The sequence below is a fragment of the Protomyctophum bolini genome, assembly GCF_963924005.1.
Source record: "Protomyctophum bolini genome assembly, chromosome: 2".
In the NCBI taxonomy this organism is placed as follows: domain Eukaryota; kingdom Metazoa; phylum Chordata; class Actinopteri; order Myctophiformes; family Myctophidae; genus Protomyctophum; species Protomyctophum bolini.
This window is the reverse complement of record NC_137863.1, coordinates 16,452,473-16,476,569: the sequence shown is the minus strand read 5'-3', so window position 1 is coordinate 16,476,569 and position 24,097 is coordinate 16,452,473. Positions and strand designations below refer to the sequence as shown.

The window sequence follows — 24,097 nt, the reverse complement described above, 5'->3', positions numbered from 1 at the left end:
CGGTCTGTGTGACTGTGTCCCACAATGATGAGGAGCCGCCCTTTAAATACTGATGCCATGCTGGGAATGTGATGATGACAATATGTGGATCATGAGCACCCCCTCTCTGTCGACTGCGGCCATTACGTCAATGTTACGGCGGGAATGGTACCCCCTCTGGTGACTGGTGGTAGGCTACGCACTCAGAGGAGTCTCCCCAAAAAAGAAGAAAAGTGGAGTGAAATTATTACAGTAGCCTACAGGTCGTGTCGTTTAAAATGATCTACAAGTTAACTACAACTACTACAATTACTACAACACAGGTAGAGTTCTGACCAAGCAAATGGTTGAAATAGGCTCTCCAGCCGTGCTGAATGAGCATGACTGACCATGACTGACCAACCATAGGTGGATCTAGAAATTAATGTAATGTACCGTATCATATGGTTCAGGACTTTTGGGGTTATTTTATTAACACAAATTAATAAGCCCATTGTTAATAACCGTGACAAAGACTGTGTGCGTCACTGTTATTCACTGTTTCCCTTTTTGGGGGGGTCCCTGAGCTTGAGCCTCTTGACGCTCAAACTCAGGGACATACATAGCCGTTTTAACCACTTTAGAGATATAATACCGGACCGCGGTATCATCAGATATCAACAGACCAACAGACCAACAGACGCGAGCGCGACTACACACACACACGCACACACACACGCACACACACACACACACACACACACACGCACACACGCACACACACACAACCCAAACAAACATGTTTAAATTACTCCTAAACATTTTGCGTTGAATATGTATGTGTTTGGTTCCAAAACACCCCAGAGAATTACCTGCAGGAAAGTGAAGGCTCGTTTGAGAAATATTAAGAACAATCAAAGCATTGATAACGGAAACGGAAAGATAAGGAGGGACTTGGAAGCAAAAGGAATGCCCATAGCAGATGTACCCTAGCCTGGTTAATAAACCAGACCGCGACGATTGTTGTGCGATATTAGTCTGGTTTATTAACCAGGCTAGATGTAGGCCTACCCATCATAGGGATGGAGGCAGTGGAATTAATAGTCCTAATTGGCGGAGACCAATATTGGAAAATGGAGAGACTGAATGAAGGACTAGTTGCACTGGAAAGTGTATTTGGATGGCTGGTGCAAGGAGAAGTCACCACGCTAAATATCATAACTGAAGTTGTGGACTGCATTGAAGTGATGCACATCAGCGTCGGGGAGGAACAGTCAGGCACTGTCAGATCAGTTATGCAACTTTTGGGAAATCGAATCCCTTGGAATCCAGTCAATCCACATGAAAGAAATGCATTCTGAGAAGGAAGACATGGCAGTGTATCCCAAGCCGTGCATATCCACGGCTTCCCAATATCTTCCCATATCGACAAAATGGGTTAAGGCAACCAGCCGGTTCCACGCGCTGCACAAGGTGCCCTTTTTTCACTTGAGCACCTGCCCCTCTACATGTCTGTGCACGCCACTGAAGTTGTGTGTGTGTGTGTGTGTGTGTGTGTGTGTGTGTGTGTGTGTGTGTGTGTGTGTGTGTGTGTGTGTGTGTAAGGAAAGGAAAGGTATATGTTTACCCAGGGTAACTGGACTAAGCTCAAGAACTTGTTTACAGCCAGGCCCTGCTCATAGAACATTTCATGGTAGAGGTTCAATGCCTTGTCCAAGGGCACTTCAGCGGTGGTCATTTATAACGTGTCGGACCCATAGAGTTATATACTCTAAGGTCGGACCGCTGATTCGAATTGACGACCTTCCGGTATCAAGACCGCTCCGCAATCCGTTCGGTCATCGCTGCCACACTGTGTCAGTGTGCGTGCGCGTGTGTGCGTGCGTCTTTGCAGTTGGGGTTCTGACTTCTGAGCGTGGGGGGTCGTGCGCGCCACCTCTTGGTCACACGACCGCCACACACACAGTCACTGACAGTGACACACGTCACACGCCCAAATACAAGCACGCTGCCTGCTGTGTTTGTTTGTTACAACAACAGCCGTTTGTTTTAATATTAAACACGTCGGAATGTAACTTTCATTGACATGAACATGGAGCCAATCTGAGAATCCCATCGTCAAATATTCGGGAAAACAGCGCCTCCCCTGTCTTGAGAGACTACAGCTGTGTGGAAGCCGCACACACGACTGACAGACAGACAGACAGACAGTTGATGGACAGTTCAACATAATGAATCGGTTCACATTGCTGTCGGTCGGAGGAGGAGGTGGAGGAGGAGGAAGAGGAGGAAGAAGAGGAGGAGGAGGGTTTGCTGTGGTGAACGGAATGTTAGTCAAGTCAGTCAGTTTCAGTTCCCACTAAAGTGTGGGAGGGTGGTGGTGGTGGTGGTGGGGGAGTTGGCTGAGATCCAGGAAGGTGTTGCTGGCTGCAATGAATAAAGGTTGTGTTTTGGTTACAACTGGTATATCTATCTATTAGTAAAGTAAATGAGGTGGTTGAATGGAGTGATAATATCATAATAGTAGGCTATGGCTTCAGGTTTTTTCATGATTTTTCTAATTTTTTTATCGTTGAAAATCATGAAAAACAACATAAGTATGTAGGAGCCCTATATTAAAGAAATTATGAAAATATGTTTTTTCGGCGACATACGTCGAACCAATCATCGACTTAATGCTGACTGAACTTGGTGTAAAAAGGTGGAGAACCACTTCCCTATTGTTAATAGTGAGAATCCTTACATCGAAATAGTGACCTCAAATTTGAGTCTGAGATGGTATAGCCTTAAATCTATCTAAAGTACCTCTATCTGAAAATCCTCAAAAGGACGAGAAACTTCAATAATTATTCGTTCTGGACTTTATCTAAATAAATAAAATACTGAAAGTATTTCGAAATAATCTCAAAACTCTGTTAAAAGTAATAAGACAATTTCGCAAAAATGACTATTGAATTCGTTTCTGAAAGTAATAACTTTCTCAAAATGATGACTTATGATTGAACATCTCAAAAGTAGGCTAATGATAAACTTTCTTAAAATCGTGAGTCTATAGGGCAGGCCTCTACAAATGTATGATAAAAGCCAATTTATCATTTACCACTAATGAGACAATTAATGTATTAGTCATCAGTTAGATATCTGGCAGGCAGCAATAATACTTGACTTCTCCTGTTACCCTTTGGATTCAGAGGGAGGGGGAGGGGGGTGTCTGCATTTGATAGCACAGCGTGGAGATCATATGACAGGAAACAACTTAACAAGGAAGAGGTTGAGGAGTGACCATGAGAATGACATGCAGCTAGGTGTGGGGCTAGCAGGATTTTAACCCGCCGCGAGTCGCTGTCAGAGTCAGACTGCTGCCTCATTCAGAGGAACCATGATGGTATAATATGCTTTCTAAATTCATCTGCAGTATGAAACCATAAATTAGTTACATACTCACATTCACAAGATTGCTAGTAGACAACTGCAACGGATTTATTTAATTTGTGTTATTAACTGTTGTATCCGTTAGAGGTCGCTGTCAGACCAATGGAGGCCTATGTACCCTGGTAACCCGATCGATCAAAAATAATAATACATGTTTTGAGAGATTATAGCTTTGACAAATAGACTGAAATATGTTAACTACAATAAATAATACACACACACACACACACACACACACACACACACACACACACACACACACACACACACACACACACACACACAGAAAGAGAGGGAGAGTTCAGATTGAGAAGATATCTTGGTTCAGAAAAGGACTATTATGGTTTTTTGAGTCCGATCCGCCCACGTCTTGTATTTCATTGGTCGGCCCAGGCCAGGCATTCTCAGCCATTGGTCAACACATTTAATGGTCTTTCTGGGAAATCAATATTTACAGAGAAGGTGGTAGTATACGCACGTCGCACGTCAGCTGCTCGAGGAGAACGCATTAAAGCGACAACAGTGGCGGATCATCTAAAATGGTAAGAATTTCTGTTTATTCTGTAGCATTCTGTAGCATAACAACGTTTGTTTTGCCTTTGCGAGCAGTAGGAGTTGTTGCTCGGCTCTTTAGGCTTAATAACATACATTGATACCGATTTATACATATTGGCTAATAAATAGGCAGTATAAACTCTCGACCCTTTCCACAACATTTTCAGTTGCACTGCCAAGAAAGCTGAAAAGTCTTGAGCGTCAAATAACGGTCGGGAATTGTCAGCTATTAATCGCATTAATTGCCATTCATGCCCAGGGACTGAAGTTAGAGAGAGAATTATGTTCTACTTACTTGGGATAACGTTTCATTCATTTTCTGTTAAGTAGCCCTACTACAGGCTACAGCATATGCTACTGCAGCATGATTCAACGTGCTCATCACGCACTGTTTAATTACTAGGTGACATATAACCCCTCCACAGGAGTAGCGTTTTCATATTTATCACACATGTTAGTTTCACCTATATGATGTGAATAGGATGGAGAAAAATGGTTATCACCATTAAACTTTCCCAGTTGATTACATACATGAAGACAATGATTTGTAGGCCTATTACATGTGTTCTGACATTCTACATTTAAATATGCAAATTATACATTTTATATGCACGAATTTTCATAACTTTCCAGAATCAAAATTGGATAAAGCCAGGGTCAACCTTCTTCTTTCATTTTGTTTGCTTAGTGTCAAAGGTTTGAAATGAGAGAATATTCAATATCTAATTTAGGAATTGTCAAAGTTATTTCGAAAATAGCAGATCTACAAGCTCACAACAATGCATTGATGTGTTTTTGTGCTTTTTAGATCTGCACTATTTCAGAATATCGGAAGTATAAAATAGTACTTGAGTGGTTAATAGGCTATAGGCCTATGTTTTGTATTAATTTAAATCTGCAAAGTAACCCTAAAGCGTACAATACCGGTATTTGCCTCTGAGATGCAGTGGAGTAGAAGCATAAAGTATCAAAAAAGGATAATACATCTTATTATTGGATATATGCATATATAGTGCCACAACTAATTTAATTTGAACACTCCAATAACACAGTAAAGTTTATACGATTGCCTGCATTCAACTTGCGTGTGTGATTGAGAAATAAGAAAACCTTTACCTTTTTATGCTAACCTTGTAGTAGAAATAGCGTTAAGCCTAAATCATGTCTTGGTCTTCATTTCTTCTTAAGCATGGCTTGCAACACACTAATTAATCGGTTGGTCTACAGGTCTAGACAGGAATATGAAACATCACAAGCAGACATTTTGTTACAAAAACATCTGTTAATTGCCACGTCACCTCAATAGACTATGGAATACATTTTCTCAGTGGCACTGTGTTCATGAAATTGTTAAAATTATCCTACTTAAGTTTGGACGGACACTTTTTTTCTTTCATGCTTGAGTGATGATCTGGCCCGTTTAATAATAACATTACATGGAAGTGGACATGTTTAGACTGTCATACATTGTTTTAATTATGGTTAATCATTATCCAGGTGTAAGCTTGCGAATGGCAGTGGGCCATAAACAGCAGTATTAAGGTCATATGCTGGTACCTGTGCCTCAGCTCAACACATCAAACAAGCAGGTGGAACTCAGCCTGGCTCCAGCCCTGAATTGCTAGCATTAAAAAAAAGTTTTCCTGGCAATTCAATAATGAAGTGAAACTAAATGAAAATTCAGACTGAGTGTCAGGCTAGGTGGAACTGATTGAATTACCGAAAAGTGACGCAAAGTAAGACATGCTCTCTCACTCGGACAAAATGACAGCGCTGATTGTTTTAACGAGCAATTACTCGTAAGCACATTAGGGCTTTAGAAGGTTTCACAGGAAAAAAAGACTTGTCCTGTACAGTACGTCTCAACAGGACCCTGGAGAACGTGCCAGTCAGAAGATTTAGCTAATGAAACCACAGTAAAGCCACATAAAAGCAATATATACAAAATACACGGCAATCGTTTTCCTGAGAAAGTTGCCCTTTTGTTCTACCCTTTGTTATCAGGGAGTTCTCTCTACAGGAAACATCTTTTGACTCTGGATGGAAGAAGACATTGCCAGGGCTCTGTTGACGACAATGCAATGGTCAGCAGCTGTGGTCTCAGACAGCTCTCTCTTTATCTGTGGCCCTCAACCAGTCAACCTAGGCAGTCTGATGGCCTCTGACAGAAAAAAAATCTTATGTACTAGTAAAGTGTAAAAAAAAACCCTGGCAGTTTAACAGTTTATGTTCAAAAAGGATTTGGTGCTACATCTTGGTTTGGTATTAAATTTCATCATTCCAAAAGTCGCATTTTGATTCTGTATATGCAGCAGTTGTTGCACTGATATGGGGAGACTTATTGACGAGCTACAGTAGTCGAACAATAATTGAAACTCCCAATATATCGTGCCAGCACCTGAGCAGGACCTCGTGTACCATCCAATCACTATGATGGACAAGACGGCACACAGTACTTATATGGAGCTTGTCTTGAGTGTACACTACTGCAGGGTTTGATGAGGTCAGATCAACTTATGGAATTAATTCTGTATTGACCTCCTGACCATATGGAGCCGTGACTGACTGACGGGAGATGCAGGTTTTCATAGTAAACTGCGATCTATGGTCGCTATAATGACATTGTCCTTCTATTGAATGGTAACACAGTTGTCCAAGTGATTAAGGCGCGTACCACATAGGCTTTGATGCTTGATTCCTGAGCTTGGCAGCAGTTTGCTATTGTATGTGCAAAAGCCAGAAAAACTAATATGGAGTGGGCTTGTTTGACCAAATGCATATGAAATATCTAAATATCAATCCAAGCAACCTAAGCGACAAATGGCCACAAATGCACCCACGCAACCAGTGTGCTATTGGTGTGGTGAATGTGGTTTCACGGCAACTGACCAAGCTTATGCCTTCCTTTGGCTAACCTGTGAAAGATATCACTGCTGAACGACCTTGAGATTCAGTCTCTTTCTTCCTCAATCTTCGTTATTTCTGTCTCCATTCACGTACACTTGTACAGTATACTGTACATACTGGGTGCCAATCCATTGCGCAAACGTACTCCAGTTATTCTTGGAGAAAGCCCCTGTGTCCAGTCCACAAATAATCGTCTGCTTTGCAGGATCAGTGACGAATTACTGACGCATGCTTGTGGTTTACAGCCTCGCTAGGGGACTGTGGAATACTGACCCTTCAGCCATCAACTGTGTGAGAGCACATCTTCACACACACTGTGGGAGAGATGTGGGAGGTGTGTCACAAAGCAGGCTCTTAGTCTTCACTATTAAATGGAAACGTACAATTTACAATTTAGGCATTTAATCCATAACGACTTAACAGTAAGCAAGAACAACACATCAAATACATAACAAATTGTCATCAAGAAGTAAGAACCTAGCATCTTTCCAACAGTAGAATATCTGTACAGTAAAGCTATGAGTATACACTATAGAGTGCTATGTTTACATACAAATGCTATCTAAATTATATAAGTTGAGCCTGAAAGTACCTTTTATCTCCACCTGGCCAGATGGCCAAAGGCCTGAGATATTTTTTTGACCCGGTACGTTGTGCGTCTGCATTTTAGTTCGTGAAGAGCTAATCTCCGGCACCATGGACCGATCGGCGTGAAACTTTGCACATACAGTACACTCCGAGTAGGAAGAACCTCTGCCCCAAGCCTTTCAAATTGAACTAGAAAAAGTGCCCCTCGGGGCACAGGTCTCCAACAGGGCAGGTCAGGTTGTAGCCTCCTGTTGGCGCTACAATAGGCCAATGTGAAAAGGGTGCCATTTCTTCTTACGCCTTGGATGGCAATTGGATGATTTGAGGCATTTTGTTTTCCGAAAACGTGTTTGCAAAAATCCACAGAATCTGGAGGAGTGATATAAAAAAATCACACCTGTGTGAACTGAGTGGTGCAACTCCCCATATGGGTCCTGCCAATTTGTACGTTTTAGTTTCTTCAAAACACACTTTTTGTTACAACTCCCAAACCTTGCACTATACATTATCTCTTGGGTCCTGTGATCAAGTTGTATCAGTCAAATTATTCATATTCCTTTCTTCTTGGCTATAATTTGACTTCCAAAGTTTGGGGCCCTGGGTAGCCAACACAGCCTGGTGTAGAGCAGAGGAGCATACTTCATCATGTATATTATGGGCATATTGCCCGGGTAACGCAGAATATATCCTCGTCTGGACATAGCATTAGACAATCGCAGTAGAAGCTAGTTTACTTGATTGACAACTTATCTGCTACAAGCTCACTCTAAACGCAACCCATCTGGTGATCCAAGGAGGATAAACTAAACAAACTACAGTAAACCAAACCCTACTACCACTAAGGGTCGATTCATACTCCTATTTTAGAGCCGAATAAAAGTCGGTTCGGCGCTGTAGAGCCTACAATTTGACGTCATTTGAGGTTCGGGGGGGGCGGGTACCGTCCTAAAGTCGGCTCTTCGGTGCTACTGAAATTTTCTGACGAGCCGAAATCATTTCGGCACTACAGCGCCGAAACAGGAGTATGAATCGGCCCTAAGGCTATTAACTATTACTAATGCACGAATTAAAGCACTGTAATTCATATATTATGTATAATATATCCTTCCCTCCGTGGTTACAAAGGCAAAAGTTGTGACCCACAGTGCGAGCTACAAAACATATAAACCTATTGAAATTATTACCCAAACCCCAACATACAGCTGATGTTAGTCATTGCGTGTCACCTGCCGGAAAAAGGAAGCGTCTGCTGTCACTTTATGACCCGCCACCCGTTTGCACCACGAAGACAAGGTGACGTGTCACGGTGTGTGTCTGCACAAACATCGGTGCCAACTGCCAAGAAAGTGCCTAAACATGAGTGCGTGCTCAGGAATGTCTGTGTGCCACTGTGCCAGTAAATTACGCTATTTATTACTTTGTGTTCTGTGATCAGATGCATACCGCGTGATATAATCCGATTCTGTTATTATTAACACATACTCACTTCGTAACGAAGGCAGAAGTTTATCACGTAACGAACTCTGTAGGTTGAAGTCAAATTTCACTTTAATTTATTTTCTGTTCAAGCCTCAGTTCTTCTAACCTAATTAGAAAAAAGAGGGAACTTGCTGCAGCGATCTAAACAAGGGCTATATCACAAACACAATGACAATGTTATGTCAACCATACCATACACTGCATACAGTATCCTACCGAAATGTTTTGGTTTCGGGTTTCATACAGTTTCTTTGTCTGAGAGGAGGAGTTGCAATCTTTTCATGGACTGATTTGAAAGAATCTAGGTTACAGTATAATGATAAAATGCTGCGTGCGTGCGTGCGTGCGTGCGTGCGTGTGTGTGTGTGTGTGTGTGTGTGTGTGTGTGTGTTATTGTTATATGAGTAAGACAGAAAGGGAGGGAGAGAGAGAGGAAAAGTGACAAAAGACACAGATATTACTACCGTCTGAAAGATAGCCCATGTCAGTCTGTTATTGTTATAGCCGTTAGCCTGTGCTTACAGCTGTAGGTCACTTGTAGGTGTTTATGTAATGGAAAGTGTCCTACATTTCCTGTCCCAAATAGAAGATGGTTCTCTCTCTCTCTCTCTCTCTCTCTCTCTCTCTCTCTCTCGTCTTTTCCCCATAATGTCCTCATACTTTATACTCTATCCTCTGCCAGTGCCTTTGTCCAATCTGCCTCATCTCATGGTGTTCATGTGAATTGGCAGGTTTCAGGTCGGGCCTGAATCTTAGTGTTCCAAATACTTAAAGGGGTGTGGTTGTTGAATGATTTTCTTTGTTTTAAAGCTAAGTCTAAAGCCAACAGTGGCACCCCACCCCCCCTTGATATTGTTTTTGGGGTGGACTAGTGGTAACTGTTCATATTACTTAGGGCCGGCTATCACTGACTAAAAAGGAGTCTCTGCTTTTGGCTGCTAGCCGGTCTATTATACATCCAGAACAATTGAGAGGCAGTAATATGCCACACATTGTGTCATTTATGACTTTAAAATGACTTTAAAACGGAATAATTGTTTGTTTGGGTAGTGGTAGTGGATTCCGTTAAATAGACAGAAGACCGAAGATGCTTATTGGATGTTTGTTGTAATTTTATGTGTGTATACATTTATTATGCATTCTGCATATTAACAGCGCTTGACATAAGTTTCATTTCCCCCCACAATTTAACAATTTGTACCTAGCTTTGGGCATTTTACCTTCTTACTTGCATCCATAGATTTCTACTTGCACAAATTGTGTCCAAAATAACTCATCATAAATTACCGTAAAATAAAAAAGAACTCCGGTCAGGTAGCTTATTGTGGGACAGCAATGTTCGGAATTCAGTCATTATAGAGTTGAGTGGAATCTGTAGAAGTTGAGGGATTAATGTTGATGAAGTTATTTCACAGACATGAACACTTTAAACGGCAATCTTGGCCAATCAGGATGGAACTGGAAATATATATGATGGATCTGTCTTGATCACATGACTGTAGAGATAATGTGTACTGATTTGCGTGATGTTTGGACAAACTGTAGGAATAATATTTAAAAAAAAGTGTTTAGCAAAAACCGGCCTGCTGGTGATGTTATAATTTGCCAATTTGAAAAGGGTGGCATTTCTTCATTAGGCTAGTGGGAATGTGTGTGCAAAGGTTCACACCAATCGAACGTTCATGATTTGAGGCATTTTATTACAAACTATAGGCACTCCTGCAAACTTTAAATGCCAGATCCGACTTGATTACATGACTACAGAGATTTTGTTTTGCAAAAATTGGGCTCCTGGTGGCGTTATAACAGGCCAATGTGAGAAATGCATGGCAGAGGTTTTTCCTTGACCTCTAGGGAGTGTGTGTGATCTCTAGGGAGTGATCACGCTGATCGGTCCAGTTATAGGTAAAAATGCAAAGCGGCCTGTTATAGTGCTTGAGTCCATGAGGCTGATTTTGAAACATGTAGGGTAGAATTTCTTACTTGGCGTATAGTGGGAATGTGTGTGCAAAGTTTCACGGCAATCGCACGCAGTGTTCATAATTTGAGGCATTTTGTTCAACCACTCCTGCAAACTTTGGGATCTTGGCTAATCAGGATGGAATATGACAAATCGGACAGATCCGTCTTGATCACATGACTATAGAGATGATGTGTACTGATTTGCATGATGTTTGGAAAAAGTAATAGCCAAAAATGTGTTTTGCTAAAGTCTGCCTGCTGGTGGTGCTATAATAGGGCAATGTGAAAATGTTTGACAACTGGTAGGGAGTGTGCGTGCAGTTTCACGCCTATCGGTCCACCGGCGCCGGAGATTAGCTGTTCAGACGGTGGACGAACACACACATACACATATGACATGATCTGGCACTAACAGCAACCCGTTGAAGTGTCAGAAATAAAATACTGTAATTGTTTTGTTTTTGGCCATTGAGTTCACTATTTAGTTTACTACATGGGGAGTAGTGGGAGAGAACTGCTGCTAAGTGCAGTGTATGGACTATGGACAGCTTTTCAATGACCCTGTGGGTGATGGGTTAAACAGGGTGAAGAACAATCGACTGTCATGTCATGACTATCAGGTAACGGTTACCATGGGCAACAAAAACAAGCATGTCCTGGGTTTGGGGGAGTCTACTTACTCCTCCTCCAGTGGGAGTGGCCTATACCAGGGAAGGTTGCCTCCCTGAATCTAAATGAAACCACCCTGTGGAATGCAGCACACAGTCCTCCCGTATACACACACAATCTCAGTCACGTAAGTCGAGAAATCAGTGCTCCTTCCTGTTTTTCACAAGTTCCGTCTTTCTGTCTGCCTGTTTCATGTTTGGATAGTCCGGGCCGAATGGGAAGTTCAGGGAAAGAGTTTGCCAGAGGAGAGCTGTGACTGTGAGGCTGGTTAAAAAGGACGGGTCAAGAAGAGTCCATTTGAAATACAACATTCAGGGTGGGTTAACCGAACCGTGAGCTTAGCCCCGGGGGTATCTGATAGTGGCAATGGGGTTTTGTGGATGGTGTTCTTGTGGTTGAGGCAGGCAAGACTGAAGTGCAAGTGTCTTGCATTTGAAAGGCGTGAGGAGGATATACTTTAGATCTGGCCAGCGAGCTGAACTGGTTTTGGCGACTCCACATGAGGAACTAAGGAATCCTGATGGATTTCAGGCTTACAGGCTCCTGACGAATAGACATCACACATAAAAAGGCACACACGGACTGGGCTCCCTCTCACACACACATCAGTGGGAGAGGAGAGGGTTTTGGCGGAGCATGGAAGCACTGAGGGATTCTATTCTGCATTTGACTTTTCAGATGTCTACGTACAAGAGAGCCACCCTGGATGAGGAAGACCTGGTGGACTCCACAGGTGACGATATCTACCCATCATCACCCATGCAGGTAAATGTCTACACACTACAGTGACTACACAGTTGACACAACATGCCACATGACTTCCATGTAAAAATCAGTGCTGCTTCTTGCAATATTGTTGAATTCAACAAGTGGACGTGCGATTTGTTGACTCTCACTCACTCACACTCTGCATTAAAGATGTATACTGTGACTGGCTGCCAACTTTGTCTTAATGGCTACTGTATGTAACTATGTGGCCGTTATGGGATGTTATAATGTATATAAACACGTGTTTGTGTTATTATAACACACAGACATATGTTTTCATAGATGTAGTCTTATAACTTCCGCTGGAAATTTCCCGAACACAAGTACATCACAGACCACCTGGGTCATCTGAATACTACCAAAACATGGTCAAGTTAACAGCTCAGACATGCACAGAGCCACAGACTGCCTTTGTCATACTTTATTTCTTTTTTATACTATCCTGTAGTATTTCTGCCATATCGGTAGTCTCGGGTATCTTTAAAAGTCGACTGTAAAGGAATTTAGGCTAAACAAACATTTTCTAACTGAGACACATGTCTTTTTAAGGTGTTCTTTCTTGCATATGTTCCACAGGCCTAGGGTCTACCCATAAAGCAAAATGTTAAACTGTTGCAATTATAGCTAGAGGTTTTCTTTTTACACAAACCATGATAAGCTGTCAGCCAGGCTATTGCCAGGTCATAATTACAAAATCACTATTGTGCTATTGTTTAACAGTGACTCTTTTGTGTTGTCTATCTATGTGACACTCACATCTGTTGCTTATTATTGCAGCCAAACTTAGTTTTCTGTTGCAAAACTCTTGACTCAAATATCTGAATAGTACATTTAGTTCAGTTAACCAATTCCTTTGGTGTATCAAAATTGTGTATGGAATAATTATGCTATTGCTCACTCGCCTTGAAATTATCATCACTTTTGAGGCCCATGTTATGACGAGCTCTACATCGCCGAAGCCAACCTGCAAAACGGATGCTTCGAACAGCTCTATCTATGATATGATGTTTGACATGCTGGGAGGAGCTTGCATGTTTTCGTAGTGCTTTTTGCCGTACTAGTGTTTTATGATATTTTACCGGTTGTTAGCAACTATGTTTTATGACATTTCATCATGAGTCAGTTATGCGTCAGCCATAATTCTTCATTGATACAGCACATGTCTGCAGCACACTTAGTCATCACTGAATATCAGTTAACCTAAAATAGTCAGCCAAAACTTTTGTCTAGACTTTTTTTATCCCGACGTTGACATTCTAAGTCATAGCTGCAACACCCATTTCCTTCCATAGTTATTAGGCTGACATTAGCGGTGACTGCCTTTTTGTCTTTACAGTATAGGTGATGGTTATCTAGACATGCTGGTAACGCACTCGTCCATATATTGAAATTATTAGGAATAAGCCCTTGAGATGCAGCAACTCGTTTTCCAGGAGTCCTATACACAGCAGTAAACGCAAAACTAAAAATGTCAACCAGACCAGACCACAACACACAAGACAATACAAAAGAGTATTTTGTCATTTTCTATGTCAGCATCCATGGGTAAGCTCAATATCCCTTTGGTTCATTTGCAGGCATTTTGACCATTAGAATAAAGCTAATGTTGTGTCTAGCCTGTCTCGCTCTAGGATCCTCCCCCACTCTCAACAGAGTGTCCCAAGAAGTCATTTGAGCAGAGCTGCTTGTGAAAAGCACCAGTGGAAAGTGACACGGTTAGCATAGTGTATTAGTGTGCCATGCTGGGGCTAGTGGTGTGATTGTTTGTCTTGTCATGGCAACCATCTGGCCCATGACATTATGTATTAGTGACAACATTATTCATCCTCGTTTTCATAATCAAAGTTTGTCTGATCTCAAACTTGTGTGTGTGTGTGCGTAGTCTGTGTGTTACACCAAGTAATTGTTTACTACGACACTCTTTCCTTGAAATAATTCATGGTTTGAAGAGTTGGAGTTGTTTGTTGCACTTTTTATTTATAAATCAAATTGTGCAGATGGATTAACCCATTTTGGACTGAGGCCGATTCTAAATGGCTTCTAAATCCTGACCTAAGTTTTCTGGAAAACCTCAACATTTTATATATCACATTTTTGTAATTTTTGAATACTGTACAGAACCCCAAAAGGGGTTCCCGTCCAGAAGGGTAGGGTTACAAAAAGGGGTTTCCGCCTATAATGGGCAAAGTATTTTGTATAATGTACAAAGTTTTAGCTTTTTATTATAGGTACAGAACACAATGGCTTTAGGTCCGCTATTATCATTTGCCCCGGAATAACATCGAGGAACTGAAGTTCAATTAAGTCCAGAATTCAATAGATTTTTCTCCCCTTTGCTTTCCCATTTTGCTGTGGTTTTCACAGTGTGCGATCAAGTGTGTGGGTGTGAACCGCAGGAGCCTTGGCAGAGAGTTACTCTCAATTATGTTAAGAAATACATATTCAATCCAAGCCACCCCCAACATAGAGAGCTCCACAGGATTAGGAAACCCACCGTGGCTTTGCCATTTAAGTTGCCCACATTCAGTTTGACTTTTGAACTCTCGGCTTAGGCAATCAAAGTAAATCTAATTCCGACACAAAGGTAGGGGTTAATAGATTTCCATCTGCTCTGTGTGGAATACAAGATGAGGTCGAGCCAGTTTCACCCCCTCTTTTCCAGCAGCATGTCTTGACATTTCATTGCGGAGCATTCAGTAATCAGTGGTGCGTGGAAGACGTGGCCCTTGGAATTATACCAGCGTGAAGGCATCGAAGCACGAGGCTATAACGCATCCATATGTATTGTAAGCTTGTAGAGCAGCTATTTCAATCATTTAATGAACATTTCTTAAATGTTCATGAATTTGTATTTATTTGTTTGTTGATTTATCATAAAGAAACACGAACACTCCTGTATTGCCCAAATGCCAGGTTGACTTGAAAGAGGTTAAATAAATACTATCATAATCTACTCAAAAAGTGTAATTGCAAATTTACTAAAAGTAACAGAATCTAGTATAAGGCTGTCTCAACTGGGTGCATGTGTTTGGTCTGACGTACTACTAACAGTTCGACAGGCCTTTCTGTGTGGAGTTTGCATGTTTTCCCTGTGTCCAACTGTCCACTTCACAAAAACATGCAGTAATTATGTTCTCTAAAACTGCCTCCCCCTGGCCTGATGGAGGGGAAAGGAACTGGTTGGAATAACGTGTTCCTTCCACGCGCTACATCCAACCAGGGAAACTCCCCCTGTCAGGTGAAAAGAAGCGGCTTGGACTCCTCATGCATTGAAGGAAGCATTAGGTCAGTCCTTTGCTCTCCCCAGGTTGGCAAAGGGATTGTAGAGCCCAGAATTACATTAGATAATTGACACTGGTGAAAGAATTTGTTTCAAAATCATGGGATAAATATATATTTAAAAAATAATTGTCCAAAAATGTTGCTCTGTGTCATCATCAAGTATTGCATTAATGGTGCTTGGTGCCCGCTCCAGGAAATGCCCTTTTCAGTTTCTGGACTGCTTGAGCTGGGGCGGGGAAACACCACTATTGTGTCTTAATTACAATGACAATGAGGCCTTGTCGGCTCCTCTTTCCTTCTGTGACGTTTAGCCACACGATTGGCTCACATACAGTACATTTGTGAGACACCTGACGGCGTGCAAAAGACTTGAGTGGCTTTTGGAAACATTCCAGAATGAAATACAGTATATAAATACTCTCTGGCAGGCTTTACTGTATACTTTAATCATGTAGTTAGATATTTGCCAGAGGCTGCACTAAACACTAATTTAAGAATATTTCGTGAAACTCTTAAACACCAATTATAAATCCCATTACAACTGGGACCAGGTTACCTAGTATGCCAGTAATAGAGGCAGGGGGGTTTGTGGTGTCGTGTTTGAGAGATTCAAGACTTCACTGCAAGCACAAATGTGTTGCCTTTGAAAGGTTAGATCCTTGTCAGCGAGCTAGAGTAGCTTTGCATGATTTACAGTAAAAAAATAAAAATAAATGCAGCCTCTGAAAAAGCTGCATTAGCTCTTTAACATGCATTAGTCTCTTTAACCTCCCAGTTTATTCTCATTTCTCACTTCCTTTTTACCCAAGGAGGCGAGGTGTATAGCGCAAGTGTTCGTCTGTATCATGTATGTGTCCCCCACTTTTCCCAATTATGGTATTTTTGCCAAAATATGTTTCACACATTACATTCACACAGACACACACACACATTCACAAGGAAACCATGCAAGGCACCAACATGCTCATCAGGATTAGTTAGGGGTTCAGTGTCATGGACACTCATGGACACTGAGTCCGGGATTGAACCTTCCAGTACAGGGAAGCCACGCCAAGCTGTTAGAGACCCCATCTTGTTTGGATGGATGAGAACCGTGTAGAAGTCACGTGTGGAAGATGTCAGATGTCAGCTCATTTAAAAAGTAGAACAAAAAATCTAGCATCTCTCCAAACAAAATGCTACTGTATACCAAATAGCAGCAGCCTATCAAGGCAGCAATGTCCTTGCCGTGCCTCAGGTGTTTGTCCTCGTGTTGACTTGCAGTTGCTGCATGATTGAATTCGCTTTCAGTCACAAGTTAGCTGTACAAGTATTTTGGGACAACTCCTCCCTTACGCCATGTCCTAGTCTGGCGCTGAGGCACGCACAATCAAACCCTTTTATATTCGAGGGTTATATTGTAGTTCAGCTTTGTAGTATGAAGGTGATTGACAATCGCCTTCATACTACAATGCTGAACTAGAAGAGCAGGAAGAATGGAATATTGTGCCCTTTTAATATAAAGGGTTGAACGACTATGATGCATACAGATTTGTACCTTGAAACCTGAACCTATCATCCACACCCTCTGAAACATTTGAACTATGAAAGACATTTTCCAAACTGCAAATTGAATAGACTGAGATTGCAACACGTTCACCTTTTTTTCCTATTTTGTAATTGACTATTTGGTTCGGCGGGTTTGAATCATGTTGAATTGAACCTGTAACATTTAAATGGTTGTATTAATACAAGTGTGTGCGTGTGCGCACCTGCAGGTAACTCTCCGGGATGGCCATGCTCCTAAATGCTGGACACAGAAGACACAGATTGAGAAGAAGCTTCTGGTTGGAGTGTGCCTTCTGTCAGTTGCCTTGTTCATATCTCTCATCACCACAGGGATTTTCTACAAACAGAGTGAGTTGAAATTATTGCCAGGTGACATGCTTGTTGACATAATGCTGACAGAATTATTAGGAGGCAGCTGAACTGTAACACTCAGAGGCTAAATGCAGAATACACTTGAAAGCTTATTGCACAAACTATTAAGAAATCTATGAAATCAACTGTGCTCCTGAGAGCCACGAACGCTTCATTCCAGCTGTTAAATCTACTTCAATTGAAAGAGTATGGGGGGAGGAAATGGGCCAAGGCAACTGAGCCATGACTTGTGCAAAGTCATCAAACTCGATTAAGGTGTTCATTACATGTTTGTACAATTGATTATGTATTGAGTCTGTGTACTGATCACACATTTAGTGTAGCCTGCTACACTAAACACAACCAAGAGGCTGTCCTTTGAATAAGATTATTCGTCATGCAAAAATGACTTGTGGGTTTAACGTCACTTCCAGTCAAATTCTCCTCATCGTTGGTTTCCTCATATTATGGCATTTAGTTTCATAAGGGAAACTAAATGCCACTTCCTTCCATTATTCCACCCTTGACAAATCACCCTTTGCCATAATGAAAGGAACAACAATAGATGCTCCTTAGGGCGCTAACCTGATCTCCTCTCAGACCTTTGTCTCTGTCTCTATTTTAGGCCATATACGGTCTGACACAGGAAATTGTTTCAGCACGTCATTGAGCTCTCTAGTATAGGTCACCTACCATAAGAGCTGGGTTGTCCTCAATTGTATTCCATACTTTATCAAGAGTTATGTGAAGAAAACACACCCGTGTGACGTGAGTGGTGCAACTCTGTGTGTGTGTGTGTGTGTGTGTGTGTGTGTCCGGGGATTAAATTACAAGAGGTGACGTCTGCAAGGTATGACAACACTAAAGTATCCCCATTATGCAAGTAAATAGAATACATTTTGAAATTATGGGTTAATAAATAAAGAGGTTACTTCAATCGACGATCGCTCATGTGCGTGTGTATGCACAAGCGTGTGCACATGCAATGATGTGATTTTCAAGGATCAAGCTTCAAGTTCAAGAGCTCAGCTTTTCCGGTCGAAGTGCAAACACAACAGAAAGAGTACTCTCTGAGCGTGCACATGTGTGTGCGTGCATGCATGTGTCAGTGTTACCGAACCTCGCTTGTTCCATTTTGGTCATTGTGGTTAAAATCATTAATAATTCTTGTGCAATTATGGTGACAAAGTGGCCTCACATGACGCGCGTCATTGATGCGAACGTCACTGACACGAGTGTCACTGGTGCTTTAACTGTCAGGGCCTTTAGACTTCACCAGACATTTAAAAATATTGTTCCGAAAAATGTGAGTTGAAACGGCTTCACATGCAAAACAAGCTAGTTTTCAATTTAGCCAGAATGTGCTGAATGTGCTTACAGGCCAAACATTATTATACCTCAGAACATATCCAAAATGTCCATACTCTGTTCCCAAACAACATAGAATGACCAAAAGCCACTCACATAGCCCTTCAAATAGTTTCTTCCCAAAAAAAGCTCTTGAATATTCTAGATAGAGTACCATATCATACAAAAGACGCCATGGCCTATTATATTCTATCCCCACTAAGAAAAAAACATTCAGGCTGTCATCCAAGCACAAAAGCAATGCTAAAGTCCCAAAGGACAGATTTGGCTTGCGGTTATGAAAGCCACAAAGGTTGGCTTCTGCATTCTGTTTTTTACCAGCTCAATTTTGTTGCTTCTGTGACTTATCATTTTCAGATATATACAGTATTTTTGCGCTGGGGTTACAAAAGATAACAACAATTGTACATCGGTTTCCATCCCTATCAAGGCAAGTCAATTTGATTTATAAAGCATTTAAAAACAACAAATGTTGACCAATGTGCTATACAACATAAGTTTAATCAGTTAAAAAGATGCATAACAATTATATCTACAATACCACCAATTATCAATATTGTTACAAACATCAATACATCAACGTATCAAGACTGTGGTCTATGGAAAGAAGATGCATTGGATCTTAACAGTTTTACTGTGGGATAAAAACATTGCAATCTCCATTTAAAATGGTGTGATCGTTGTTCGTCGTGTTGAAAAATAATCCAAACTACCGATCATCTATAGAGCGTCGCAGTCCCTCGACTCCCTCCCCCTTTCAGAACAACGAGTGGCCCAGGAAATGGTTCTCCATTCATTTTCACCATAGGCGATTCCTAAATTATTTATTTAAAGACTGTTACGCCGTGGACAAAGCCAACTCGGATCGTGACAAATCATGACAATGAACACAATGTTTTGGGCCAAACAAATAATTAGAAAGTAGAAAAAAACGGCAGGTTACAACACTTCTTATAAATTATTTGATCGGCCCAAAACATTGCAAGTCTTAAAACATATTAAAAACTGCAAATTAGGGGGCACGGTGGCACAGTCGTTAGTGCTGTCGCCTCACAGCTAGAAGGTCCTGGGTTTGATTCCCGATGGGGACGCTGTGGGCACTGAGGGTGTGTTCTCTCCTCCGTGTCATCGGTGTCCATACCCAAGGTGGGGTTGGCGAAAGGACCTTTCTGTGTTGAGTTTGCATGTTCTCCCTGTGTCCCCTATAGGGTAGGTACCCTGATAAAAAACATGCAGTAATCCTGGTCTCTAAACTACCTCACCCTGGTGAGCCAGGGAGCCTGATGGAGGGGAAAGAAACTGGTCGCAATAACGTGTTCCTTGTTCCTTCCACACGCTACGTCCGTCCGGGGAAACTCCCCCCTGTCATGTGAAAAGAAGCAGCTTGGACTCCTCATGCACTGAAGGAAGCATGCCCCCCCCCCCCAGGTTGGCAGAGGAAGTGTAGCACCCAGGATTACATTGACACTGGGTGAAAAAATGGGTTGCAAAATCATGTGAAAAAAAACGTCCGAATTAAACGATGAAATCCTAACTCGTGAACGGGAGGGTAACTCTGATGGATCATGTGTACTTGCACATGTTGGTGTGACAGCAGAAGAGGTCCCATGGGGAATGTAGAGGTACAAGGACCTGCCGCTCTTGGCCTCACTCAGAGGGTTGATGCTAATTGAACTGTAAGAATCTGGAAAGCAAGAGAGCCCTTTACCCACAGCCAACTAATTATGTAAAAAAAAGAAGTTAGTTCTCTTCGGCATCAATATCTTGGATTTTTTTCTTTTCTTTTTTTAACCTTTTAGAGAGTTATGGATTCCAGATGGTATGAAAAGATCCCTATCTGTTTGGATCTCCCACCATGCTCGCTGCACCTCCAATTTGTATAAAGGTTTGAAGATTAGTGTTGTCTATATAAGTGTTGTCTATATAAACAGGCTGATGACGTACAGGCTTTGCAAGAGAAGAATGTGTCTAGAGAGAGTGTGGAAATGAGTTAGAAATGCCCTGCTCTCTAACATGGAGGTCCCCGGACCCCTATACTTTGTCTTAAACACCAACTGCCAGGTGACGGTTGCATTTACAGTTACCAAGAGATCACTACAAATGTATGTGAATGTGAAACCGAATGGTGCTGAAAAACAGTGTCTGTGATCAGTCTGCTATCCCTGCATCAACAAATGTATTAAAACATTGATTTATTTGAATCCCTCTCCCTTGTTTCCAGCTCACCCTGGCCTATGCTTGACAGAGCCATGTATAACAGTGGCCAGCACGGTGATGGGAAATCTGGACCGCACCGTGGACCCCTGCCATGACTTCTACAACTTTGCTTGCGGTGGATGGGTGAAGAACAACCCCCTTGCTGAGGGCAAATCTCGTTCGGGTCCTTTCAGTAACCTCTGGGAGCACAACATGCTTGTAATGAAGAGTTTATTGGGTAATCGTCCTCTTGTCACAGTGCAGCTGTTCTCTGCTGCTCTTGCTTACAGTAAAGATGTATTATGTGCACCGGCTTGATTTTCATTGTTTTGTTTGGTTTTTGTATCCTTTCTTTTACAGAAAATACTACGATGAAAGGTCTGAGTGAAGCTGAAGAAAAGGCCCAGAGGTATTACCAGGCCTGCATGAACGAGGCCAAAATCGAGGAGTTGGGGGCTCAGCCGTTGCAAGAGCTCATCAATCAGGTGCTTTCATTTACTAAAAGTGATGTCCTCATCCTGTCTCAACTCTAAATGGTTTCAATTTCTTTGGCATTTCTCCAGAGAAAATGTATTTTCTTGTAAATTGGCTCCACATACTGTACATCTCTGCGTATGTGAGCAGCTGCTACGAGCGTCTCTCTAAAGTCTTCCTTGTTTCAGACAGGAGGATGGGCCCTTAATGGTCCCTGGAACAAAGACAACTTCCAAGAGGTTCTGCGCACTGTGTCGGCCAACTACCGCACCTCGCCATTCTTCACTGTGTTCATCAGCACTGACTCCAAGAACTCCAACAGTAACATAATCCAGGTGAGGTAGTTGATCATCGGACATGTAAATGAGGTTCTTGGTTGAGTTAAAATTATAGTCTTTACTCTAAACTCATCTGGTTGGATTTTCTTTAGAATTTCCTGAAAATAAAGTCTTCATTTGCGTCTTGTGAATGCTCGTAGTGGGTTTTGAACTGCAAGTCATAAGATATTTCTCTTAATTGTAGGTTGACCAGTCAAGCCTTGGATTACCCTCAAGGGATTACTACCTCAACAAAACGGCCAATGAAAAGGTAACAAATTGTTTGGTTGCAGTGTTTTGTTGTAAATAAGCCCCTTTTACACAGCCTGTTCAAGGCTGGAATTGTCAAAGCGGAATGGAGGGAATGGCGTTATTCCGCATTGTTGTTCTGTATAAAAGGTATGGACATGGAATGGTGTTCTGCTGGACCAATGTTAAAAGCTTCCGTAGGACTAAACCATTATATAGACGGAGTATACGTTTGGGGTACGTAATATACGGACCTGGGATATGACGCCACCTAGCATCGACGTACGTATATATACAAACTTGGGGGGGAAAAAGAGTTAATGATGGACTTTTTTTAGGCTACTATTGTGGGATATCTGTATAAAAGTGGCTATGTCTGCTACACTGTAAATATTATTGTACTGTAGGGACATTGTTGAGAGGCAACCCAAACAGTCTGGTTGGGGGACGTATTAGATAAAATAAGCAAATAAAAACCCTGATGCAGAGTCCGAATTGGATGAGAATAATACTTAAAAATAAAATACTGACTTAAAGTACTTATGTGGTGTAACACACACACACACACACACACACACACACACACACACACACACACACACACACACACACACACACACACACACACACTATATTTCATTTAATATAGTTAAGAAAATATCCCAAGGGATCATTGTAGACGTTACCCCACTTAAACAGAAAATGAAGAACTAATAAGAAATGTCTCAGGCTCCAAGGGAATAACTCTGTGTTTGTAGTAGTCTGTATTTACATAAGCTTATTGTCTTAATTGAATTGAATCAATGTCCGCTGCTAACACCCCCACCCTTGGCTCTGGCAACTTTGCAGTATCTGACGGCATACCTGGACTTCCTGGTGGAGTTGGGAGTCCTTCTAGGAGGCTCCGAGCAGACGTCTAGAACGCTGATGTCGGAGATTGTGGACTTGGAAATCTCCCTAGCCAACATCACTGTTCCCCAGGAAGAGAGAAGAGACGAGGAGCTAATTTACCACAAGATGGAGGCCAGGGATCTAGCAGTGAGTGGCAATCCTTTTTTCCCCTTTTGAACTAAATCCTTTTCGCCTATTTTTCACGAATGTTCGCCTATTGTGACAGGACCAGAATAGGGACGTGAGGGTTCAAGTGGTTAAAGGATAATAAGGCTGACATAATTAAATTTTCTCCATGGCTCTGGTCAGTTTCATGGACAAAGCGTCCATGGACATACTGAAACAGCATACTGTACGCACAAAATGCTAATATTCTATTGTTAAATTAAGATATTGTACTATTTCAGGATCAGCGTTGTTCTTGAGCATGCGCATTGCCTTCTTTACACTCAAGTCTTCTTGAAACGGAGAATGAAAAAGCAATCATGTCGCTTCCTGTTCCAGGAAAGACTGACCAAAGAAACTGTAAGGCTCTGTGACTTATTTTAACTAATTAACTTTGACTTTGTTACTGTATATGACTTCTGGATATGAACTACATCTTGGCTAGGTAGAAGGTACTTGCATTAGAGGTTTTGGTAGGTTTCCCATCTGACACTGGGTTGAACTTTCTCAACCATTAATGAATGAATAAATTAATTCATTCATTAAATCATTTGTTCTTTCCTCTGGGGAAAAAAGGCAATTGAGAGCATGTTCTCATTTACATTGTATATTATACAGGTATCCCATAAAAGGTATATACTGTATATTTACACAACTCTATGGTATATTAATGACATAGTTGAGATTGTAGAAGGATTATTGGTGATCAACAGTGTGTAGAATTTTAGTTTGTTCCATGTGTTGGGTAAGAGAAGCAGCCACTGCAGATGTACTAGTTATAGTGTATTATTACACAGCTTGGCTGAATGCTTCATTCGGATTGGTCAATCGCTGAATTCAGCGGTGTGTTATTTCTTGATAAAGACCGATCAGGCTGCGGTCTAATCAAAGCCTCAGCTCACCTGGCTACACTGCTTGGATTTTATGCTGTGTCCGTA

General features: G+C 41.6%; 1 protein-coding gene across 3 annotated transcripts in view; it reads left to right on the top strand.

The window, feature by feature from the left end:
- The first annotated feature begins 3,254 nt into the window (after positions 1-3,254).
- The window catches only part of ece1 (endothelin converting enzyme 1), a 32,261-nt gene continuing 11,418 nt past the window's right edge, over positions 3,255-24,097 (top strand). Inside the window, exons 1-9 of one of the 3 annotated variants that reach the window (XM_080793167.1) lie at positions 3,255-3,343; positions 3,848-3,932; positions 12,229-12,315; positions 17,358-17,496; positions 21,089-21,301; positions 21,424-21,548; positions 21,726-21,872; positions 22,060-22,125; positions 22,953-23,141. In XM_080793167.1, the coding sequence (XP_080649293.1) occupies positions 3,930-3,932; positions 12,229-12,315; positions 17,358-17,496; positions 21,089-21,301; positions 21,424-21,548; positions 21,726-21,872; positions 22,060-22,125; positions 22,953-23,141 (969 nt within the window). In that variant the 5' untranslated portion in view covers positions 3,255-3,343; positions 3,848-3,929. Of the gene's footprint in view, positions 3,344-3,847; positions 3,933-11,649; positions 12,316-17,357; positions 17,497-21,088; positions 21,302-21,423; positions 21,549-21,725; positions 21,873-22,059; positions 22,126-22,952; positions 23,142-24,097 lie in introns of those variants that run through there. The other 2 variants (XM_080793168.1, XM_080793166.1) reach the window with 2 other exon arrangements.